This window comes from Hesperophylax consimilis, chromosome 7 (assembly GCF_061612785.1).
Source record: "Hesperophylax consimilis isolate HC1 chromosome 7, BYU_Hcon_1.0, whole genome shotgun sequence".
Taxonomy (NCBI): domain Eukaryota; kingdom Metazoa; phylum Arthropoda; class Insecta; order Trichoptera; family Limnephilidae; genus Hesperophylax; species Hesperophylax consimilis.
This window is the reverse complement of record NC_142842.1, coordinates 36,093,209-36,115,377: the sequence shown is the minus strand read 5'-3', so window position 1 is coordinate 36,115,377 and position 22,169 is coordinate 36,093,209. Positions and strand designations below refer to the sequence as shown.

General features: G+C 34.9%; 1 protein-coding gene across 1 annotated transcript in view; it reads right to left on the bottom strand.

The window, feature by feature from the left end:
* unc-13-4A (BAI1 associated protein 3) overlaps window positions 1-19,605 on the bottom strand; it is a 321,552-nt gene extending 301,947 nt beyond the window's left edge. The window contains exon 1 of the mRNA XM_089633990.1: window positions 19,440-19,605. Within this exon, the coding sequence (XP_089490116.1) occupies window positions 19,440-19,605 (166 nt within the window). The remainder of the gene's footprint in view (window positions 1-19,439) is intronic.
* Between the last annotated feature and the right edge of the window lie 2,564 nt (window positions 19,606-22,169).

The following is a 22,169-nucleotide window of genomic DNA, read 5'->3' as shown; positions in this document are numbered from 1 at the left end:
TGGGCATGCTCAGTCTTTCCGCGGGTATTTTAATGGAGCCTGCATTAAGGAGCTAGCAGCATTGATCTCCGGTACATCGTTGCACGCGCGTAAAACTCTACCTCTTCAAGACCCGCATTAATAAATTCCTTTTTACAGCCCCTACCCTAACCCGTCTCACAACGCTGCTCAACCAGGTGGCGACATTGTTCCCCTACCATTTAAAACGTGTACAGACCAGGATCTTGTGAAAGCCACATAAAAAAGTAATAACCGACCACCAAACTGGTATCAGATTGTGTCCCGGAGATAGTGATAGATGCAAAGTAGTCCGTTTATATATATACTCTTATATTACATATAAACGGACCTGTCAAAATGTAAAAATAAACAAAAAACACATTTATAAGAAACTAGCTGACGTGCACCCAGCGGCGTTGCTCTGGAACTTATAAATGGTTGGAGGGAAATTTTACACTTATTTCTTCTTTCATCAATTACGTCTTATTTAACTACGCAAATGTAAAATTTAAGTAAATTAAATTTACAAGAAAGGAATATGAAATCAAAAATTTACATCAAACTAAAGATAATATAAAATTAAATATAAACAAAACAAAACATTTATCAATACATTTATAGCCATGGAGATAGGTTGTAGATGTAAATCAAATCAAAATAAAAATATAAACAATAGAGACATAACATTTTTCACATACCATCAAAGAAATATTCTTTTATGGACCTCTTGCATTTGGTAAGTTCGCAACTGAAAATATCCACCTTGGATAATACGCTATTGTAATTATTGCATAGTCTGTTCAGGCAAGAATTCATCAATCATGTCTACATATTCCGTCTATCTAGAAGGAATATGTGGAATCTTTAAGTTTTAGAAATAAATATTCAGTGCAAAAGTTTTTTGGCTAAATGTCAGTTCATTTACATTACTTTCTTTATAGTCATTTTTTCGTAAGTGTCAAGTTTTAAGTAGCTTCGAACCTTAACACCTCAGCTCCATACGATAACAAGTGTTCTCATTGAACATAAATCTCTATTTCATTCGCTTAAAGTTATCCCATATTTAGCTGTCCATTTTCCGTTCATTTTGCAATGAAAGGTATACCTCACAGTGGATCCGTCAATCAGCAGTCAAATTGAAATACTTGAGGTATATTGAACTTAAACAAGTAGAAAGTGGAAATACACTACCGGTACAAAGTTGGAATGTGCTCGCTCCGAGAATTTCCCAAAGGTAACTTTAGAGCTGACACGAAAAGAAGAGCGGTGCAAGTCCTTAAAAACCTATTTACTTGAAAGATAAAAAATTGGAATTTCTTGTTAATTAATCTGTTGCGTTTGCATGGATTAGTGTAATGGCATACTGTTTTTTTAAACAATTCCTTGAATACTTCACCTAATTTAAAAGTTCACAGACAGCTCTACCATGATTCATTCGATTTGAGATATGTGGCTAATAAAGAGGCTTCTCTATAATAAATTTCGAGAAACTTTTGTCTTGATAAATTTACAATAGCTTTGATATTTTAACTAGCAGGAGGATGGAATAATACGGGCCCTAACCTTGAGGTTCTCACCTTATTTACTAACCTATTTTTCTCGGTGCTAACCCTATCTATCGTTAACCTAATAGACTAATAAAACACGCCCCATCAAGGTCGAACTGTCCGATAAATATCAAGCCAGAACTGTTCTACAGAAAAAAGGAATACCGTATGGAAATGTAATTATCAAGACCAAGAACGACTTAACAATGCTTCAACGGCAAGAAGTACAAAACTTGTGGAAGGAGCTGGAGGATCGAAAAAGCAAGGGAGAAAATAATTTAACCATCAAATATATCAACAATAGACCCAAAATTATAACAAATATACTAAAAAACTTATAACCGCGCCACGTTACATCTTCTACCAGAACGTCAGGGGACTTCGGACTAAACTCAGTGACTTTAGAACTAATGCACCCACCATCACACAGGACATCATCATACTCTCTGAGACCTGGCTGGAACTATCGATATACTCAGCGGAGCTCGGTCTACCTAACCACAGTATCTACCGAGTTGACCGAAATCGGAACACCAGCTCCAAATCAAGAGGAGGAGGCGTCCTGATAGCAGTAAATAAAAAAATTTCATCCAAATTATTAAAAAACAAAAACAATGATGTTGAGCAAATTTTTGTAATGTTAAACGATAAATCCAAAAAAACTATCATCGGATGTGTATATATTCCACCAAATTCTAATATAATAATGTATAAAAATCATTGTGAAGATGTCGAGCTACTCAAATCTAACCACCCTAATCACAATATTATTATTTGCGGTGATTATAACCTACCTAATTGTAAATTTAATGATTTGGATTACTTACCATTAACGGCGTGCGAGAGAGAAATCTTAGACATGTCGAACTATTTAGGTCTATTTCAATGTAACAATGTGCAGAATTGCAGTAATCGGACACTTGATTTAATTTTCTCTACTGATGAGGATATAAAAGTCTATGAGTCAGCCGAATCCTTTGACCCAATTGATAATCACCACCCTCCACTAACAATACTATTACCTATTACAATAGAGTGTGACCCCCTAATTAAAAATTGTAGTCGTAATTTCATTAATGCTAATTACCAGGACATTAATCATGCACTTAACAAAGTAAATTGGTCTGTTCTCAAGGAAGGTGATCTCAACTATAGCGTAGAACTATTTTACTCTCAACTGAATAGTATCATTTCCGACACAATTCCTCTAATTCATCATAAAGTACGAAAGTATCCGATATGGTTCAGCAAAGAATTAATTCAGTTAATTGTTATTAAAAAAGAAACACATAAAAAATATAAAGAACACAGAACAATTCCCAACTATATGGCATTCAAAAATATTAGAAGAGATTGCAAAAAAATGACAAAAAGATGTTATAAAAATCACATTAATTCTGTTGAGAACACGATACTTGATGATGTAAAATACTTTTGGAAATTCACAAAATCAATGAAAAACAATGATGCTGGTATTTCTGGTAATATACGTTACAGACAAAATAGCTCCAGTAAAATTTATGATATTGTTAACATGTTTGCTGATTACTTTAAGGACGTGTATGAACCTGATATTCCAGATGACTTAATTCCTTACTTCAATACGGATTTAAATTTACACCTATCGCAAATACACATTGATATTGAAGACATTATAGTCTGTATTAAATCACTTGAACCTAAAACAAGCTCGGGACCTGATAATATTCCTTCCATCTTACTTAAGAATTGTGTCCAAAGTTTATCTGTTCCCCTTAATATACTATTTAATAAGTCACTCTCCACAGGACACTTTCCAAAAATATGGAAACTTAGCTACTTAACTCCTGTATTTAAAAGTGGTGATAAATCCTTTGTTGAAAATTATCGGCCTATCTGTATTCAATCGTCTATACCTAAACTTTTTGAGAAATTGATTCTTAAGAAAATCAGCTTCTTTGTAAACTCTTGTATCGCAACATGTCAACACGGCTTTATCTCCGGCAGATCAACTTTGACAAACCTAACATTATATGAAAATTTTATTTCCAATGCACTTGCCAACAAACAACAAGTTGATTCTATATATACTGACTTCAGTAAGGCGTTTGATAAGGTCTGTCATAAAATCCTCATTAATAAACTTTTGAAACTCGGAATTAATGGAAACCTTTTATCTTGGTTTAAGAGTTACTTACTTAGGCGTCAGTTAACTGTCTGTATTAATGATCACTTATCCTACATGTTCGAAGCTACCAGTGGCGTACCCCAGGGTTCGCATCTTGGTCCTATAATTTTTAATTTATTCATTAACCACGTAACAAACATATTCACCCGTGTTCTCATTCTAATGTTCGCTGATGATATGAAGATATATAGAATTATTGACAATATAGAGGACTGTCTAACACTTCAATCTAATATTAATAGCTTTAACGATTGGTGTCTTAAAAACAAATTAACACTTAATGTAAAAAAATGTCAACTTATGAGATTCCACAGAAAAAAAACCCATTGTTGTTCACCTACTTTCTCAATAATCACACCTTATTATCTGTTGATGAAATAAGAGACCTTGGTATAACCTTTGACACTAAATTAACATTCATTAAACATATTAATAATATAACCAGTAAAGCAATGCAAATGTTAGGATTTGTCTTACGGATTTCAAAGGATTTTAAAAATTTAAAAACTGTCAAATTACTTTACACTTCACTTGTTAGAAGCCAACTAGAATTTAACACCACCATTGGGACTCGATACATTAAAAGAAAGAAGAATTTGTTTTGACCTATTTTATTTATTTAAAATCGTTACCAACCTGTTGAACTCCCCTGAACTTGTACCGAGATTTATTGGTGTGTAATTTCTGAAAAGTGTGTAAACATAAAACTCATGTGTTGCACAATATTAAATAAGGGAATCAGAAATCAAAGAATTGCGTGAATGCTGAGAACAAAATTTATTGAGTTTAATTATCAAAATACTCATCTATTAAATTACATTAATATCAAGTTAAATAGCAAGAGACTCTACGTTCATTATTAAGATCAGGGCATGTTCAGATCGTTAAACAAAATCTGACTAGTGATGCGAAGATACAATACTAAAATGTTAATCTGCGGGTAGTAAAAATTAAAAGGATAAGTTTCACATCTCAAATATTAATCCTGCTTGATTATATAGGGCGCCAGCTCTTCCCAAATATCTTGTGAAGAACAAATTTATATTATTTAAAGTAAACCATTTTGTAAAATCTAATTTAATTAGCATGATGACAATCGCTCACGTTTTTAACGGCGCAAATCTCTCTGGAATCTGTTCCGTGACGTACGTCCTGACAGTTGTCCGAATTCCCTAGAACTGGCTTGCAATCTCAGATGTCTATGATTAAGTACCCGGCCGTGGCTGTGTTCACAATTGCACGCTTCTTGAGTTAATTAGTTCTTCCAAGCGCTTGACAACGGGGCGAGTAGTTTCAAATCGTTACATTACTCCCTTCCCTCCAAAAAAATTTCCAAGGAAATTTGAGGCCCTCCTGGCGCCTTTACACATCTCAAGACAGGAAGCTTGCTGATCATGCCAATAGGTGATATGCTCTGGAAGAATTGATTTCAGAATGTATCCTTGAAACCAGGTAATTTGTATCCAATATGAAGGTCACGTACAGGGTCCAGGTCTTGAAGGCAGAAGTGGTGATTATCAGCTTAGAGGTTTGTTTGGTGATTGTATGAAGGCGAAAATCCTCCTCCTAATCTGGCCATGATGAATTTTGAAACTGCTGGGATGAGCATCCAAAGAGTGTACAGATGAAAGCCGAAGATCAATGTAGAAGAAGAAAGTTGAAGTTCAATTTTGATAGTCTTCTTGATATTGTCCAGTGCAGATGACAGGTCCATTTTGTATAAAGATGTCCATATGAATATGAAGTTCTTCCTTCCATGTAGATTGTAATTGTTTTGGCCAAAAGCAGCAATGAATTCCACCGGGCAGTATATGTTAAGGTCTTGAATTTGTAGTGATGATTGCGATTTAACGTTGATGTTAATTCTTGATGTTGCGAAGACTAAGCTATACTATAAAATGGTTTACTGATGAAAATTAGAAAAAAAATTTAAGTTAGAACTGATTGTTTAGTTATAAAGATATAAATTGAAGTTTCAAAACAGCCCACCTAGATGTCACTCCTCTAAAATAGAATGATATTTTAAATATCTTTATAAATAAATTTTATTATAATTTTACTAACAAGTTATTTCAAAGTTTAAAAATTTAAGCTTTTAACTGTGAAATAGATATTAAGATTTCTATATGAAGATGAACATTATTATCCTTCCTATAGATCTGAGTGAAAATAAGTTTTGTTTTTGATATTGATAAAATTTGAGAAATAAATTAGCTTGTGAATAAACAAATTCTGTAATACCCCATTGTAGTATAGTATAAATCAAAATTTAAATTTTCAGTTAAAATGTAATCCGATGATGAAATTAGCAGTAAGATTGAATTATTCTTATTCTATTTTGTAAATCTCTAAGAATAAAGAACCAATTAACATTCCATGATTCGATCAAGAACAAGGTATTGATTGAATTATCGAATGCTAGTTCGACTTGTTGAGGTCATTCCGAGCTCAAGAATGGCCCCCGCAACCCGAAGAAGGAAGCTTTATTATCTTTAAAATAAAATTAAAAGTAAACCGACGTTGGCATATGCCACATGCATTTTTTTGTGTTGAGGATTTCAAATCTCTCTATTTAATTAATTTATATTTATTTTTATTCTAATTTGTAAGGATGAAAAACAACATAAAATGTGAATCCAAAAAAAGAAAAAAAAAAAAAAAAAAAAAAACCCAAATGGATAAAATAAGCACTACCAAAAGAAATTACATAGAAAACCGTTGGCTGGGTTTCATAACTTCCTAAAGTTACTAAATAGATATTCTAAGCATCTGATTGCTATCATGTGATGAAAATAGTAACCCAATGCCAAAGATTCTGAATGAACTCTTCGGTTTGCCTTCTAACTCAAAGCAACATAATAAATAGTACTAACTATAAATCATTAAATCTATTATAAGAAAATTGTAACCAATATCCAGCAGATCCTGCAAGGAATATACATACTCATTTGATACTATAGATTAATGAATGGGATAACCCAAATTAACATTAATAATTTGATAAATATAGGCACGGTATTGTACCACATGCAATTGAAAATGCACTATTTCTCCAGCTTATAGTATGTAACATCCCCAAAGGGCATAAAAACTTATTAATAATAGCATAATGATACAGAACAAGACAAAGAAACAGAACAAGACAACGAAACATAAAACCCAACTGTATTCTACTATAAACTATCTTGAAGATACGCCCACCATTCCGGACTAGCAAGCGCATCTTGAAAACAGTTAATTACATAACCATTTCAAAATGAATATTATAAAAGTACATATGAAAATCATCAAAATCCCAAACGGATGTACAATGTACTCATACACATCCAAACTTAATATTTGATGACTTGAATATATAATTTTACAAAATTTAGTATTATGTACATTCATATGCACACATTCAATGCGTAAGGGTAAGGGTAGGTCACCCTTGCACACTGAGCAAGTATAAAAATAGCAAAATACATATATTAGTAATACCTGGACACGGACAAACAAAATAACATCATAAACAAATATAAAATTGCATTCAATGTGAGAACATAAGTTTTAGTCATGCTCTCACGTTAAATGGAATCTTTTAATCGCTTCCACTATTGCGCATAATGGAAACAAAAGTATATAAAATAATTAAAATACCCTCCTGACCTACACGACGTTAATCTGAGATTTCATGTTTGATTATATCCTTAATGTGAAAGGTTCCCACAGGTTTTCCATTTAAATCAGCTAAAATGTAAGCAACTGGAGACAATTTCTTAATGACTTTGCTGCGAATAAACTTGGGAGCTAATTTCGCTGAAAAATACTTACTAGCGTCTGAAAGAACGAACGATCGGCGCCAAACGATGTCACCAATTTCATATTGTATGTCCCTACGACGTAGATTATAATGAGTTTTGTTCTTTTCATACGACTGCCTTAGAGACGTACGAACCTGTGAAAAAATATCGTTCAATTCGTCCAAATCCGAAGCCCAAGAATCCCGTGCGGCAAATCTGATATCTTCGGGGTTGAAGTCTGAAGATTTGTAGTCGTTTCCTGAAATAATAATTTCCCTACCAAAGTTCAAGAAAAAGGGAGTATATCCGGTGACCTCATGTACTGCCGTGTTAATAGCGAGTTCAATTTCATGTAGACAATCTGCCCATCTCCGATGATCACCACCGACGTACGAGCTAATAGCAGACACTAACACTCTGTTAATCCTTTCAACCGGATTATTTTGCGGATGGTATCTACAGTTGTAAAAGAGGTGTCTTATATGAAACTTGCTAACTAACGCTTTCATGTCTTTTGAAATATATTGGGGACCATTATCCAGAATTATTGTATCAGGCACCCCAAACTTGTAAAATATCTCATTTTCCATGATCTCAACAATATTCTTTCCAGTAGCTTTTCTTAATGGGAAAAGTTTAGAGTATTTTGTAAAGAAGTCAGAGATTACTAACAAATATGTATAGCCTTTTTTGTAGGAGCTGGGGAAAGGACCTAATAAATCTGTGGCAATCATTTGCCAAGGACGTTGAACCAATTTGGGATCACCCATTAGACCTGGTGGTAACTGATTCGTACTCTTATGACCCAAGCAAGTGTGACATTTGCTAATGAATGATTTTACGTCGGCCGCCATCTTCGGCCAGTAATATTTCTGACTAATTCTATTCAAAGTCTTCATAATACCAAAATGAGCACACGAAGGAGGTACATGATATTGTGTTATTATATCTTTCCTAGACTCTTTAGGTACCACTTCTTTCCAGTCATACACTCTGTGTAGCGCTTCCATACTCTGTATGTGTTTGTACAATACTCCATTATCAACTTTCCAAGCATGAAATTTATTTGGAAAAGCTAGAACATTTCTACACATTTTATCGTACCACGATTCTTTGGTTGGTGAAGTTTGTCCTACTACAGCTAATTCTACGGGATCACGTGATAATGCGTCAGGTACTATATTATCTTTTCCTTTACGGTGTTCTATAATAAAATTGTATTGCTGTAACCTGACAGCCCATCTTGCTAATCTGCCTGTAGGAGATTTAATATTCACTAACCATTTTAGACTGTAATGATCTGTTATTATTTTAACCGGTATGACAGAACCTTCTATGTAAGCCCTAAATTTTTCCAGAGCAAAAATCATTGCATTTAGCTCTTTCTCTGTAGTTGAATGATTTCTCTCTTGAGCACTCAGAGACCTACTAATAAATGATATAGGGTGTTCTCTACCCGAACCGTCTACCTGCGTCAGGACCGCCCCTATCCCGGTGTTGGATGCGTCGCATGATATGATGAAAGGTTTTTCAAAGTTAGGACAAGCTAAAACAGGTGCGCTCACTAAAATATCTTTAAGTTTTTTAAAAGCTATATCTGCCTGACTGTTCCATTTAAATTTGTTTCCCGTAAATTCCTTTCTTGTTAAATTATGTAACGGAGCTGCTATTATGGAAAAGTTACAAATAAACCTTTTATACCAAGATAATATGCCTATAAAACGTCTTAAGCTTTTTTGCGAGTTCGGTATAGGAAAATCCACTATGGCTTTAACTTTATCTGGATCGGTTCTTAAACCTTGACTATCGACGACATAACCCAGAAACTTTAACGAGTCTCTACAAAAAACAGATTTGTCCATATTGATAGTTAGACCCGCATCAGAAAGTTTTTGTCGAACTTTCCTCAAAAGAGACATGTGTTCCTCAAATGAAGTGCTTATAATTATTATATCATCTAAGTAATAAAATACTTTGCCCTCAAATTCAGGTCCAAATATTTTATCCATTAAGCGCATCATTCTAGAACTCGCTCCATGAAGACCGAATGGCATTCTAGCAAAATGGAATAATCCTCGTTTCGGAACAGTAAAAGCCGTCTTCTCTTTAGAGTTTTCCTCCAAAGGAATTTGCCAGAAAGCTGCTGTCAAGTCAATAGTAGACAGGTATTTAGCACCGCCTAAGGAATCTAGTATGCTTGAAACATAAGGAATAGGAAAACTGTCTTTTTTCGACAGCGAGTTTAAAGTTCTACTGTCCAAACATAACCTAAATGACCCATCCTTCTTGGGAACAAGTAAGATCGGACTGTTCCACGCACTATGACTTGGTTCCACGACTCCTAACTCTAACATTCTATCTAATTCTTTATGTACCGCCGGTAGCAAGTGTGGTGAAACTGGGTAATATCTTTGTTTTACCGGTTGAGCATCACCTGTGTCAATGACGTGATATTCCAAATCGGTTTTACCTAACCTGTCTCCCGAGATATCTTTAAATTCGTCTATAACGCATTTAAGCTCATGCTTCTGTCTATTCGATAAATTTAAGCTGTTTTCTAATCCTTTTATCTCTGTGACTGATTTCGGCTCAGATTTTGATTCCCGTGGTGATATATATTTGCAAATTTCCGGACAAATATTAAAATGTTGCCAAAAGTCTATACCTAGAATTACATTTGAAGTGATCTCAGGCATAACTACAAAAGTAAAATATTTGACAATGTTTTTATACAGCACCGGAACTGTTATCTGTTGTGTACATTGTACTGAGTGACCTGTCGCAGAAGTTAGAGAAAATTTTCTTTTTAAAATCGCCAAACTAAATCCTAATCTCACCAAATGTGTGTGAAAGTTATTTCCCAAAATAGAAAGGTGAGAACCTGAATCTAGCAAACCAGAAAATTTAGTATTTAGAACCTGAAATGATATGTGAGGACGGCCATCATTACCCGCTCTCTCCGCCTTTGACGTTCTAAGGTCCTGGTAGAATTTCTCCACGACAGCAAGCCAATTAGACCACTCCGGGTCACACGGCACAGTAGATGAAGATGTCTCCTCGCCCACTGCACAGGTAACCCGGGCTGCTAGTTTTTTCGGTTCTTGCATCTGCAGTCAGGAGTCTTTACACCAGGTTGACCACAGCGGAAACATCTCACTGGTTCTCTGAAATTCCCGTTTTGAGCGCTTTGATTATTGTTATAAAAATACCTTTGATTTCTTTTGACATTATGATTATAATTGTTATTATTGCGAGAGGCCTCCCTGTTATTAATATTAGATGGAGTATTGTTGGCAGAATTATTGGCTTTGGAATTGTAAGAATTTGAATTTGCAGGATGGTTTCTAGTATCCGTGCGACTATCTGCCAATTCTATCATTTTTCCAAATTTCTTTAGAGCAGTAATATTAGTCACCTCTGTAAGAGAAAGTTTATGTATGTATCTTGGCAACATGTTACACATTAGAATTTCTAATATTTCCTCTTCCGGCAATTTCTTAGAGAGGCGATTATTCAATAGTAAGACTGTAGTTATAAATGAACCCAGGTTTTCTTTGGGTTTTTGACATGTAGTTCTTAACTGAGCTACAAGACGTTTCTCATGGTCCAAGAGTTCGAACTCCTCCTTCAAACCCGCAACAATCTCTGACCATGAATTAAAAGTAAAACGGTTCACCCTGAACCAGTTCAAAGCATCGCCTGTGAAAAATTCAATCGCGCTAGAAAATAGATTATTGGTACTTACACCACGAGAATCTGCTAGTTCTTCTACACGTTCTATGAAATTGCGTACGCATGTGGATCCGTCAAAAACCAGATTCCATTTGTGCACGGGGAATGGCTTGCAGGAAGAGGATTGCGTTTCCGCCTGTCCCTCCGGCGAAGCTTCATTTTTATTCAGCATTGTCACAGAATCCTGAATCTTGGCCTGACTCCTCGTAACAATTTGCGGTTCCGACATGACGTGAAGAAACTATGCTATGTAGGTATGAAATAAATAATTAGCACATGTACCAAATATACACGACGACAATAATCTTGCCTCGTACCAAAAAAAAAATTTGATTACAGCATACTGTAAGTCAATAAACAGTGAAAAACGCAGAGCGCTAGAGTTCTAGAGGGGACACTCAAATATATAAAATTTGTAGAATGATTATTTAATGGAATATCATCACGAAACAGATCCCCGGAGCATCAAAACCGCGAGCGACTGTCATCATAAATTCACAAATTAGCAAGATTAACACTTGAGATTTTTAACTACACTAAAAAACATTGAGCACAAATTTACATCCTACCCACAAAATAACACATCACTAGGTTTAAACCACGTTGGGAGGCCAAATGTACCGAGATTTATTGGTGTGTAATTTCTGAAAAGTGTGTAAACATAAAACTCATGTGTTGCACAATATTAAATAAGGGAATCAGAAATCAAAGAATTGCGTGAATGCTGAGAACAAAATTTATTGAGTTTAATTATCAAAATACTCATCTATTAAATTACATTAATATCAAGTTAAATAGCAAGAGACTCTACGTTCATTATTAAGATCAGGGCATGTTCAGATCGTTAAACAAAATCTGACTAGTGATGCGAAGATACAATACTAAAATGTTAATCTGCGGGTAGTAAAAATTAAAAGGATAAGTTTCACATCTCAAATATTAATCCTGCTTGATTATATAGGGCGCCAGCTCTTCCCAAATATCTTGTGAAGAACAAATTTATATTATTTAAAGTAAACCATTTTGTAAAATCTAATTTAATTAGCATGATGACAATCGCTCACGTTTTTAACGGCGCAAATCTCTCTGGAATCTGTTCCGTGACGTACGTCCTGACAGTTGTCCGAATTCCCTAGAACTGGCTTGCAATCTCAGATGTCTATGATTAAGTACCCGGCCGTGGCTGTGTTCACAATTGCACGCTTCTTGAGTTAATTAGTTCTTCCAAGCGCTTGACAACGGGGCGAGTAGTTTCAAATCGTTACAAACTTCTTTCGCTAATATGTTTCCGTGTACCTAGTCGATCAGTTCGTTTCAAATTATCCTATCACTGCAACAATACAGGATCTAACGCTGAACTCAATTCCATAATGAATCACCTACATGTACTTGGTAATAAATATGTTTTGGATGAATCTATAAACATTGCTAGTTTATCCTCATACAAACACCACTTAATTAAAACTGTATGTCAGCGCTTCTCTGATTGAATATAACCAAATACAGTTTTAAAGTATTAGTTTATCCGGGATTTATTGTAAATTAATTGTTTATATATTTATATATACACATTGTTGCATTGTATTTATAATAACCATTTCTATCGTTCTCTTTTATGTATTTTGTATTTATATTTTTTTTATCTATGTATATTCTGTATTTATAATAAGTAAAAAAAATGTTATTCTTTTGTAAAAGCCGCTATAATCGGCGTTAATAAATAAATAAATAATCTGCTGCCATCTATGGACAAGCTCATATACTAATATCAAGGATATTACACGGAACATTGGATGCAAGACATGTTGCCACTAAAGAGGTCTCTATAATAACCCTGCAGGATGAAGGAGTTTTTAGAGGAGAATGGCTCATATACGTAACACACGTTCACAATCAGAAATAAACACACGTCATGGTCTTTTTATCATTTTTTTTACAAACAATGGTTACGCAAAACTATGACAGACACCGAATGTAAAATAATACCAAAATCAAACATATTTTTTTCATTCGATCAACGACCTGGAAACTGGTCGAAAAAAAGCATGGTGTAAAACGTCCTTTGGGCCAAATGGGTTTTATACTCAATTAAGTTTTTGCAATAGAATATTTCTTGATTTTTATTATTTAATGTGAATACAGCGTACATTGCCAGCTGCTTTGAGGTAACCGGAGCCAGTGAGCATTTAGAATCCACATTCGGGGTATTTTGTGAGGCTGAGATAGGAAGATGGGGTGTACTTGGCTATTCGGACTTGATCAACTAAAGTGTCTAATGCCATTTCAAGCAATGTTTCAATTCTGCATGGTGATAGATAATTTTATTTTTGCAAAATCGAATTGTCTCCTTATGCTTGTCAGGCTCTCGCCTCGGGTTAAATTCAAGGGAAAACTCATCCGAGCAGATGGTGTGGACGCCGGCTAACTTTTTCCATTGAGATGAGTGAGTGATGCGAATAAGCTTTCTTTTATCATTCTGAGTGGATAACTTTATCTCTTTTGGTGGCAACTGACAACAATTGTTTGCTGTCTATTTTCATTTCATAAAAACTCATTCTGATGGAACGAGGTTCTAAATCCCAAACAGATAACCCTGATCGATATAATTATTTCATTCGTCTGGAGTTTGGAGATTAGACCCTGTTGATTTAATACAATATCATGGGTTACATATTTGACTGAGCGTAGCGAAGTTCAGGTTTTATTTCGACGGTTTTGCATTTCATCTGTCTGTAAAGATTTTTTTTTTCAAATGTGAAATCGTCGTGGTTATTTGGGCTTTCCTTATTGCATTTTTTTTGCTTTTTGCAAAGTTTTAAAAACGAATTGATATTGAGTTAGTGTCTTGGACAAATCGAATAATTTCTGTTTGGAATAAATAAAAACAAAGTAAATTAAAATACGTGGTTTATACTATTTAAGTTGGTAGGTATTGAAGTACCCACTTACAAGTCTTTTGGTTGTAATTTATTAAGTAAGAGAAAATTTAAAAAAAAAAACATATAACATAAAAAAACATAAAAAACATAATTCAGGTCTACCAAATATTCACAGAATTACTAGTTTAATTATCGAGAAGCATTTTCCAAGAAAACAAGTTTTGGTTTACCATATCGTTTAATGAATTCAAAACTGTGTAGATTCAGAAGTTTATTTTACTATGAAAATGTTTTATGAAAGCCACATTTGAATGTTCGCATTTTAAATTGGTTTTAAATTTTATTTTTGCACTGGATGGCCAGAAGAACAGATGTTTCTTAAAAAATCTTAATTTACTTATTAATATATTGAAAATAATATTATGTTGATTTTCCATCATTTTTTTTTAATGTTGTAACAATGTAACATGTTCATAACTTTTTCATAATTATTTTAGAAACTGTAAATATGTATTTGTTGTAAGTTGTAATTTTGTCAGTAACGTATGGTATAAGAGGCGGGTTGAGGTTGAAACGGATAGAAAATAAGTACCCCATTACAATAAATATTAGGACAGAGCGAGACCTGTCCTTTGACTTGCAACACTCGTTTCTGATTTAATAAGTCAATGACTTAATGGATCTTTTATTTGTGTTTAATAACCTCATTCATTACACTTTAATTTTGAACACAACATTATTTAAATAACATCAAAATAAATTTTTAAATTTGCCTCTCAACGTGGTTTTATTAAGATCCATTATTTTTAAGTTTTAAATTGGCGTCCAACGTGTTATGTCATATTATCTATTTGTTACATTGGCGTCGAACGTGTTATGCCATAGTATTTATTTGTTTCATTGGCGCCCAACGTGTTATGCCATATTATCTATTAGTTACATTGGCGCAGCACGCGGTATTTACTATGACCAATTGTTTTATTTGTTACAAGGCACCAAATATATTTTATTATCTTATTTTATTTTTTATTTTATAGTACAAGATTTACAGTGATGAAACAATATACAGGAATATGTTTATTATTTCTATGATATGCTTCCTCGTTATGTCTGCTAAGTGGTATGTTCATTACTTAATTACCAGGTGACGTATGTAGTATACAGGTGTGTATGTGTGTGAAATGTATGTGTTAGTGTTTGTGTGTCTGAATGTATGCCCATTGAACAGTTTATATTATTGACACGATGGCACGTTTGAATTTGGGCAATAAATCCGAAAAAAAGTCAATGTTTGAGTTTAGACCTATATTATTTAGAGTATGAAGAGCTCGGTTGATTGGCGAATTTGAAGCTGCATATGTTTTATCATTAAGCGTGTGGAATAGCACTTATGACAACGTTTTCATAATACAGGATTTTCCAATAAGAGGTGTTATTTTGATATTCAATCGTAAAAGATCAATGATTTCGTTGCTTGTGTGGCACGTAGCGCCATTTTGTTGAAAGTAAACGTTGTCCAAATCAATACCATCCAATTTCGGCCATAAAAAATCATTAATCATTTCTCGATAGCCCAATCCATTCACCGTAAATATTGCTCCAGCTTCATTTTCGAAAAAGTAAGGTCCAATGACTCCGCCAGACCATAAACCGCACCAAAAAGTCACATGTTGAGAATAGAGAGGCTTTTCAACAATAATTCTTGGGTTTTCCGAGCCCCAGATGCGACAATTTTGCTTGTTGACGAAGCCACCGAGATGGAAATGGACCTCATCACTCAAGATGATTTGCATTTGATTCACTCAAGTGAATTTTAATAATTTCAATGCGTTGTTGAAGCGTGTATCGTTCCATTTTTATTAATGGCGTAGTTTTTACTTGCCAAATGTAAAAAAATGACAGCTTCAAAAGCAACATCTACCGAAATAGCGGGCTATTCAAAATAATACCTCTTATTGGAAAACGCTGAATATAAAATATAAATAAATAACCCCAATTATTGGGCTCTGTTTCTCTGTTTATATCTTGATAACCTTAGAATAAAAGTATTTTTGTGTTTGTTTATCAGGACTTTTTAGTAATCAGAATGGTTTTGTCGATTTTTTTTTATTCCCTCTTCATCTATCTGTTTCACCTTTCTCATTTTATAATGGGATGTCATAATCCTCCATGCAAACAGATTCACGTGTAGTGTCGCATCAAAAAACTGTCTTTCAATTTACCGTACGTTTTTAATTAATAATATCTACTACTGAAACCCTTACTCAAATCCTCAAATCCAGATGTCGAAAAAGAAACTTCCCCATTATGTTTCTTGTTCAGTGAATGACTATTAAACATAAGCGCGAATTAACACTGAAGCAATCATTCACCCCTATTCGCCTAACAACCCTGTTGGAGTGAAATGAAGTGACGGGCTCTTCAGCCTGGAATATAAAGCCCTCCCACTAAAACTAGGGCATGTAATTTTAGAGAAATTAAATTTACAGAAAAACGGTAAAATGGTAACATTTTTTAAATTGTATATTGAGTTAGTTCATAGTAAATAAAGTAATATTTTTTCCATGGTTTCTTTTCGTTATTTATAAAATTATATTTTTGCAGTAAACATAACATTTTTTTAAATTCATTCATTTTTCAGACTTTCAGGAATTTTATCACACATCTTTAATTCTTTATAATTCTGTGATTCTGTTTTTCTGCATGCGGTAATCTAATTCTGTTAACATTTCTGGTTTCATAATTATGAATCTTTTGATTAATCCTTAAAGTATTTAGGCATTTGGTTATCCACTATTCTATGTATAAAAATTAACACATTATACAGCAGACTTATTTTTATTGGAATCCAATTAAGTTCCTCTTTTATTTGATTGACCTTAGCATATTTGTCTTTCCTTAGTATACATCGCATTGCTCTATTTTTAATAATTTCCATCTTGTTCAGGTTTCCTTCCTTGGCCAAATATAATATCGTCGAGAAGTATTCTAAATATGGGGAAACTTTTGTTTTGAAAATGAGCTCCATGGTGTTTTTACTCAATTTATTTCTTAGACTTCTAAGAAAGTTAACATTTTTCGATGCAAATAGTTTTTCGGGAAATATGTTGAGTTTATATCGGTTTTCTGGAAAATTACAGCGTCCAGCAGTAATGCAATCGACTCAGAGTTCAGATGTCGCGGGTTCAAATCACAGCGTGTGCAAGTAAATTTTATTTCATAATTTGGTGTTGTTTTACAATAAATTGATTCATTTAAATTATATATGTTCTCTCAATATGTACACTCTAGTACCACCCTGATGAAAAAGCACAATAATTTATCGGTACACGAGATGCGAAAATATTATAGTTTTTAAGAACACGTTTTCCGACTTCCTCATAAAATATTTGTGCTTCACTGAAATTTATGAATTCATTCGTTGTAGGCTTCATAGCAGTAAATTTTCTCTGTGTAGAGTTATTAAATGTTATTATCTAAAACATGGCGGCCTCCATGATCGAGGGGTAAGGCTTTCGACTAGCAATTAGAAGGTCGCGGGTTCGAATCCCGGGGTGCGCAAGTAAATTAAAACTACAATAAAGTGTAATCATTTACGGTCCGGGTTGTATAATTTACAACTCTGCAACTCAAGGAAGTGCACGCTAATATGGCATGATATATGAATATTAGCGTGCACTAATATGTGATATTTGTAGATTCTGATTTTTGGTAGAAGCAGGTCTGAAAGAATTCTAAAGATTTCTCGATAAAATAAACAAACCACGAAACAAACTCTTTATGAACCTGCCCACTGCAAATATTGTCACAAAATAACAGTGAAAAAAACGTATTTTTTTTTAATTAAAAAATTTTTATACAAAAATTAGTAATGCACACCCTAGTTATAAACCTAACCTATCCAAACTCTCCATGTTCCCCTCTTACCCTAGTCTTCCCCAGTCTCTGCACAATCCAACTTGAGGAAGAGAAGTTGGGAAAATAATCTACAGAGACGGACTTATTTGATGGCCCAATTCTGAATGAGGGTCATTGAAGGTTGAAGTGTGATTTGACTACTCGTAGTAATAATTATTTTTAAGTTCTGTATAACCCCATTCAAATATACACCATACTGCATCGGCTCGAGATTTGTAAGTTTGTAGAGAAATGTGAAACAAGCGTTATAACGTATGTTGACAGTACTTACATATACCCCAATTGTGGATGCTCACTGACTCCATACGTTTGGGAGTAATTGGGATTATTTTTGCGCCGGTAAATAGTTAGTATACGTGTACGAAGGTCTGTCTAAAATGTAAGTTTGCAGGCCGACGTGCACACTTATCCCACGCATGCAACGCAAATTTGAATCGCAATTCGTATCACGATTTTCCATGGATTTTACGTTATTTTCATTTATACTAAATATATTAGTTGTGTATTTCCCATGTTAAGAAATAATATAAATTTCAGGAAACGCCAAACATCAGAACAAGCATAACCTTAGACGTCGAATCAACTCGTTGGAATTCCTTTTACCGCTTTATGTTTCGTTCTCACGTCCATCTGGATAGCGCAGATCGGCGTTGCGTGGGGAGCGTAAGATTGTTTCTAAAGCGTATATTTACATATAAAATTTATAGATTTTAGGTTATCCAGATGTCTTAATGCGTTGCTTACGTTGCATACGTGGGCACAGTGTTATTTATCTCTAGTATTTTTGAAATTTTGTTTCCAAGGGGTTTTACATACAACGCAGTACATATTATATCAAAATTTACAATTAATGGAACACACTGATTGCAATCTTTAGAGCAGAGGCGTCGTGTGGGAATCCTTTCCTTGTTCAACCAGTATTTAAATGGAAGATGCTCTAAGAAATCAATCATTGATCCCTTTGGCACCGGTACATAATCAGGAAACACGCCAAACGCGCGAAATAGTCAAACATTTGTCAAATGAGGACACGCGCGCCGTTTCTACTTTTCGTTCATGAGTTTAACAGTTCGGCTGTCGAAAGATTTGCCGGCCTCTGTGTTTCCTCTCTCCTACATCGAGGGTCTCTTTAAGGTCACTGTTTAGTTCTTCCTCTCCTCAAAAAATCCTTCCATACATCATCTATAAAGATGACATTGGCCCTAAGGGAAATAATTTTCCTCGAGACCCCCTGCTTGGAGTTAATGTAAAAAAAGAATCATGAGTTCCTACTGCTCCCAAGCGTCTGATTATAATAAAATCCAATTAAATGGGGTATGTTTTGAGGCTCAAGGTACTAAAGAGTGGAAGGAGAAGGGTAGAGGAAAGTGGTGAAGAGAAGTTAATGATAAAATGAAGATAATGGTATGCTCACCATGCACTACTGCCGGAGAGGGGGGCGCCAGGACGGGCCCCGGCGTTGGCGGGTTAGCCGCAGAGTCGCTGGAGCCCTGCCGAGACAAGGAGAACCGTTTGGGGCTCAGAGAGAGCCCCGCAACACTGTCTGCCACGTACTGCCCGATGGAACTGAAGAAGCTCATCGTGCAAGAGAGACTTTCACTCTGCTCTTCGGTATAACTTCACTGACCACTTAACACAACACACAATCAATTGAAACACGCACAACTCAATATTTTTGTGAAATGGTTTTACTGAAATATGGAATCTACTTTATTTTCTCACATTAATAATACGGTTTAGGCTAAAACTTTTTACACCTCTTTTAAGACGTCAAAGATAAATCAACTATTCTCTAAAGTTTATTTTTCTGTTATATTAAATATTATGCGGTTTCCTTCAAGTTTGCTTTTTACAGGTACCATTTTCGCATTTCTTACGCTTTTCGTATTTTTGGAACTTTAAATAAGTCGTCCTTCTCGCACTGTGTGATGAATAATGGCGTAATTTGGTTTAGTGGGAGACATAGTATTACGGTCCAGGGTTGAACTGCCCATAGCCGGGCTGGGAGGCTGTTGGATCCAGGGCGGGTTCTGAAAATAATAAAAAAGATAACATTATTTACTGTAAAGGTTATCACGTCTTTTCTTATAACATATGGCGGTATTCATATTATAATAAACCTTCTGAGAATAAATTCATTAAATTTAGTTTAAATAGGGTTAAAAGTGACTGTTTAATGACGGGTTATTTCATAGAATTTGAACGATGCATCAAATTTCAACGTTAATTATCAAGTTCCGTGAAAGTCCTATTCAAGTTCTGTTACTATGTTTTTATGGCCCAGTTGCTTCATAGAGCTGAAATAATAACAAACCTTGAATAGAACTTTCACAAAACTTGAAAATTTATGAATTTTTCAAATTGTGTTGAATAACCCAAGGAAAATATTTTTATGTTATCAGGTATGAATGTATTTCAGTTCACAAAAATATTATTGGGTAAATCATTTAAAACTTTTGTAAAAGGGGATTTTAATTTTGGAGGCGGGTTTGGGAACCGCCGCCCCGGGAATCATCTATTGTATAACAAACACCTCTGCCATAGGGCACCACAAGTGGTTCGGTACGTTATATGATTTAGTAGGGGTGCCTGGGTTCATCGGGTGATGTGTGTGTTCAGGATGCGCCTGCCCGCCAGATGCGTGACTTGCCAGATCGGGAGAGGCTGGTTTGGGGAGACCCTTATAATGAACCATATCACAATGAACTATGAAGGTCGTCGTGTAAAGGAAATAAATAATGTTAACATTTTGATTTAGCTGCTAAACTATGGATAAATTGATTTCATAGACATAGGCCGAGTAAATTGAAAGCACTAGTTTTGTAAAAACTTTTGTAAGTTTCAATGTGGCACGTGATTACATATTTGTCGCATTGCTTGCTTTAAGCTGCTGCCACACGCAAAGCTCACATCAACAGATAATATAAAGCACAATAGCGCTCGCCATACAATGCAATACAGACCCGACACACGTAAAAAGATAACGCGCTATAAGTGTGGTTCTGAACTTCGCTAACCGAATTTATTTTACGTAACCGCTCCCGACGCGATATTTGAAAAGTTATGCGTCCCCCTCTCCGCCGTAAAAAGGAGAGGGGGTCATTTTAATTACGGAGCTACCAACTAAGTTCCGTGTTCCCTTTGACAGCCATGACATAAGCAGCCTAATAATGCATTTCTTATTTATTATGTTAGCTCATATCGTCATGTGTGCTAGTAAATTTAGAAACATAAAAAAAACCTTTATTTGGCAAACATACTTAACATATATTTAAAATATAAATATAATCAATATTTGAATTTGAAGTAAACAAATTTTCGCCCTTTCAAAATTAATCATAATTTAATTTCAGTAGGTATGTTTATATGGTAATATCATTCGGTTTTTTGATAAAGTTGGACGGCCTGATACCTACATAGAGAAGCTTCTACTTTGTTCGTTTGTTGATTGTTTTCAATTGTTTTCCTGGGTAATCTGGTTTGCTCTCGTCAGCTCTCGTGCTTTCTTCTCGTTCCCTGCCCTGATGTTGGTCGAGCTGTCGAACAGATCCAGCAATAGGCGACAAGTATCATCCATTTCGAAAACGTGCTCAAGCTGTCAGTAAGTAAAGTTGTCACTTTGACAGATGAAATTATGTTCCTCGGCCGCTCTCGAATTCAACTGACCCCCTCTCCTACCATAGGAAGAAATATTTGATAGCGTCGTGTGTCGGTAGAAAAGATGATGCGCTGTACATTAACTTTTGATGTGAGCTTTGCGTGTGGCAGCAGCTTTAGACTGAATTTGCGCTGGTCACATTGTTGCTGAAACAACTTGTGGAAGTTTCATGTTGCAGAAGTCGTGGTTCGCCAGGATACTTACTCGGTGCTGCGGGGTCATTGATTCGGAGTAATCAAAGAAACTTCCACGTTTAATAATTTATTAATCAGAAGGTTACGAATAACATTTTAGAGCGAAATTGATTTGAATGGATAACAACGTGTTGGTTATACGACGCTCAAGAACAGAATGGCGCTTCGCCCGCTTCGGTCGCCGGCGTGTCCGCTGGGACCCTTGGTGACTCGAGCGGCCGGTGTTGTCATTTTATAACGGGTTTCTTCTGAATCTTCTGAATAATTAGCAATATATTGGGGTGCTTTACTA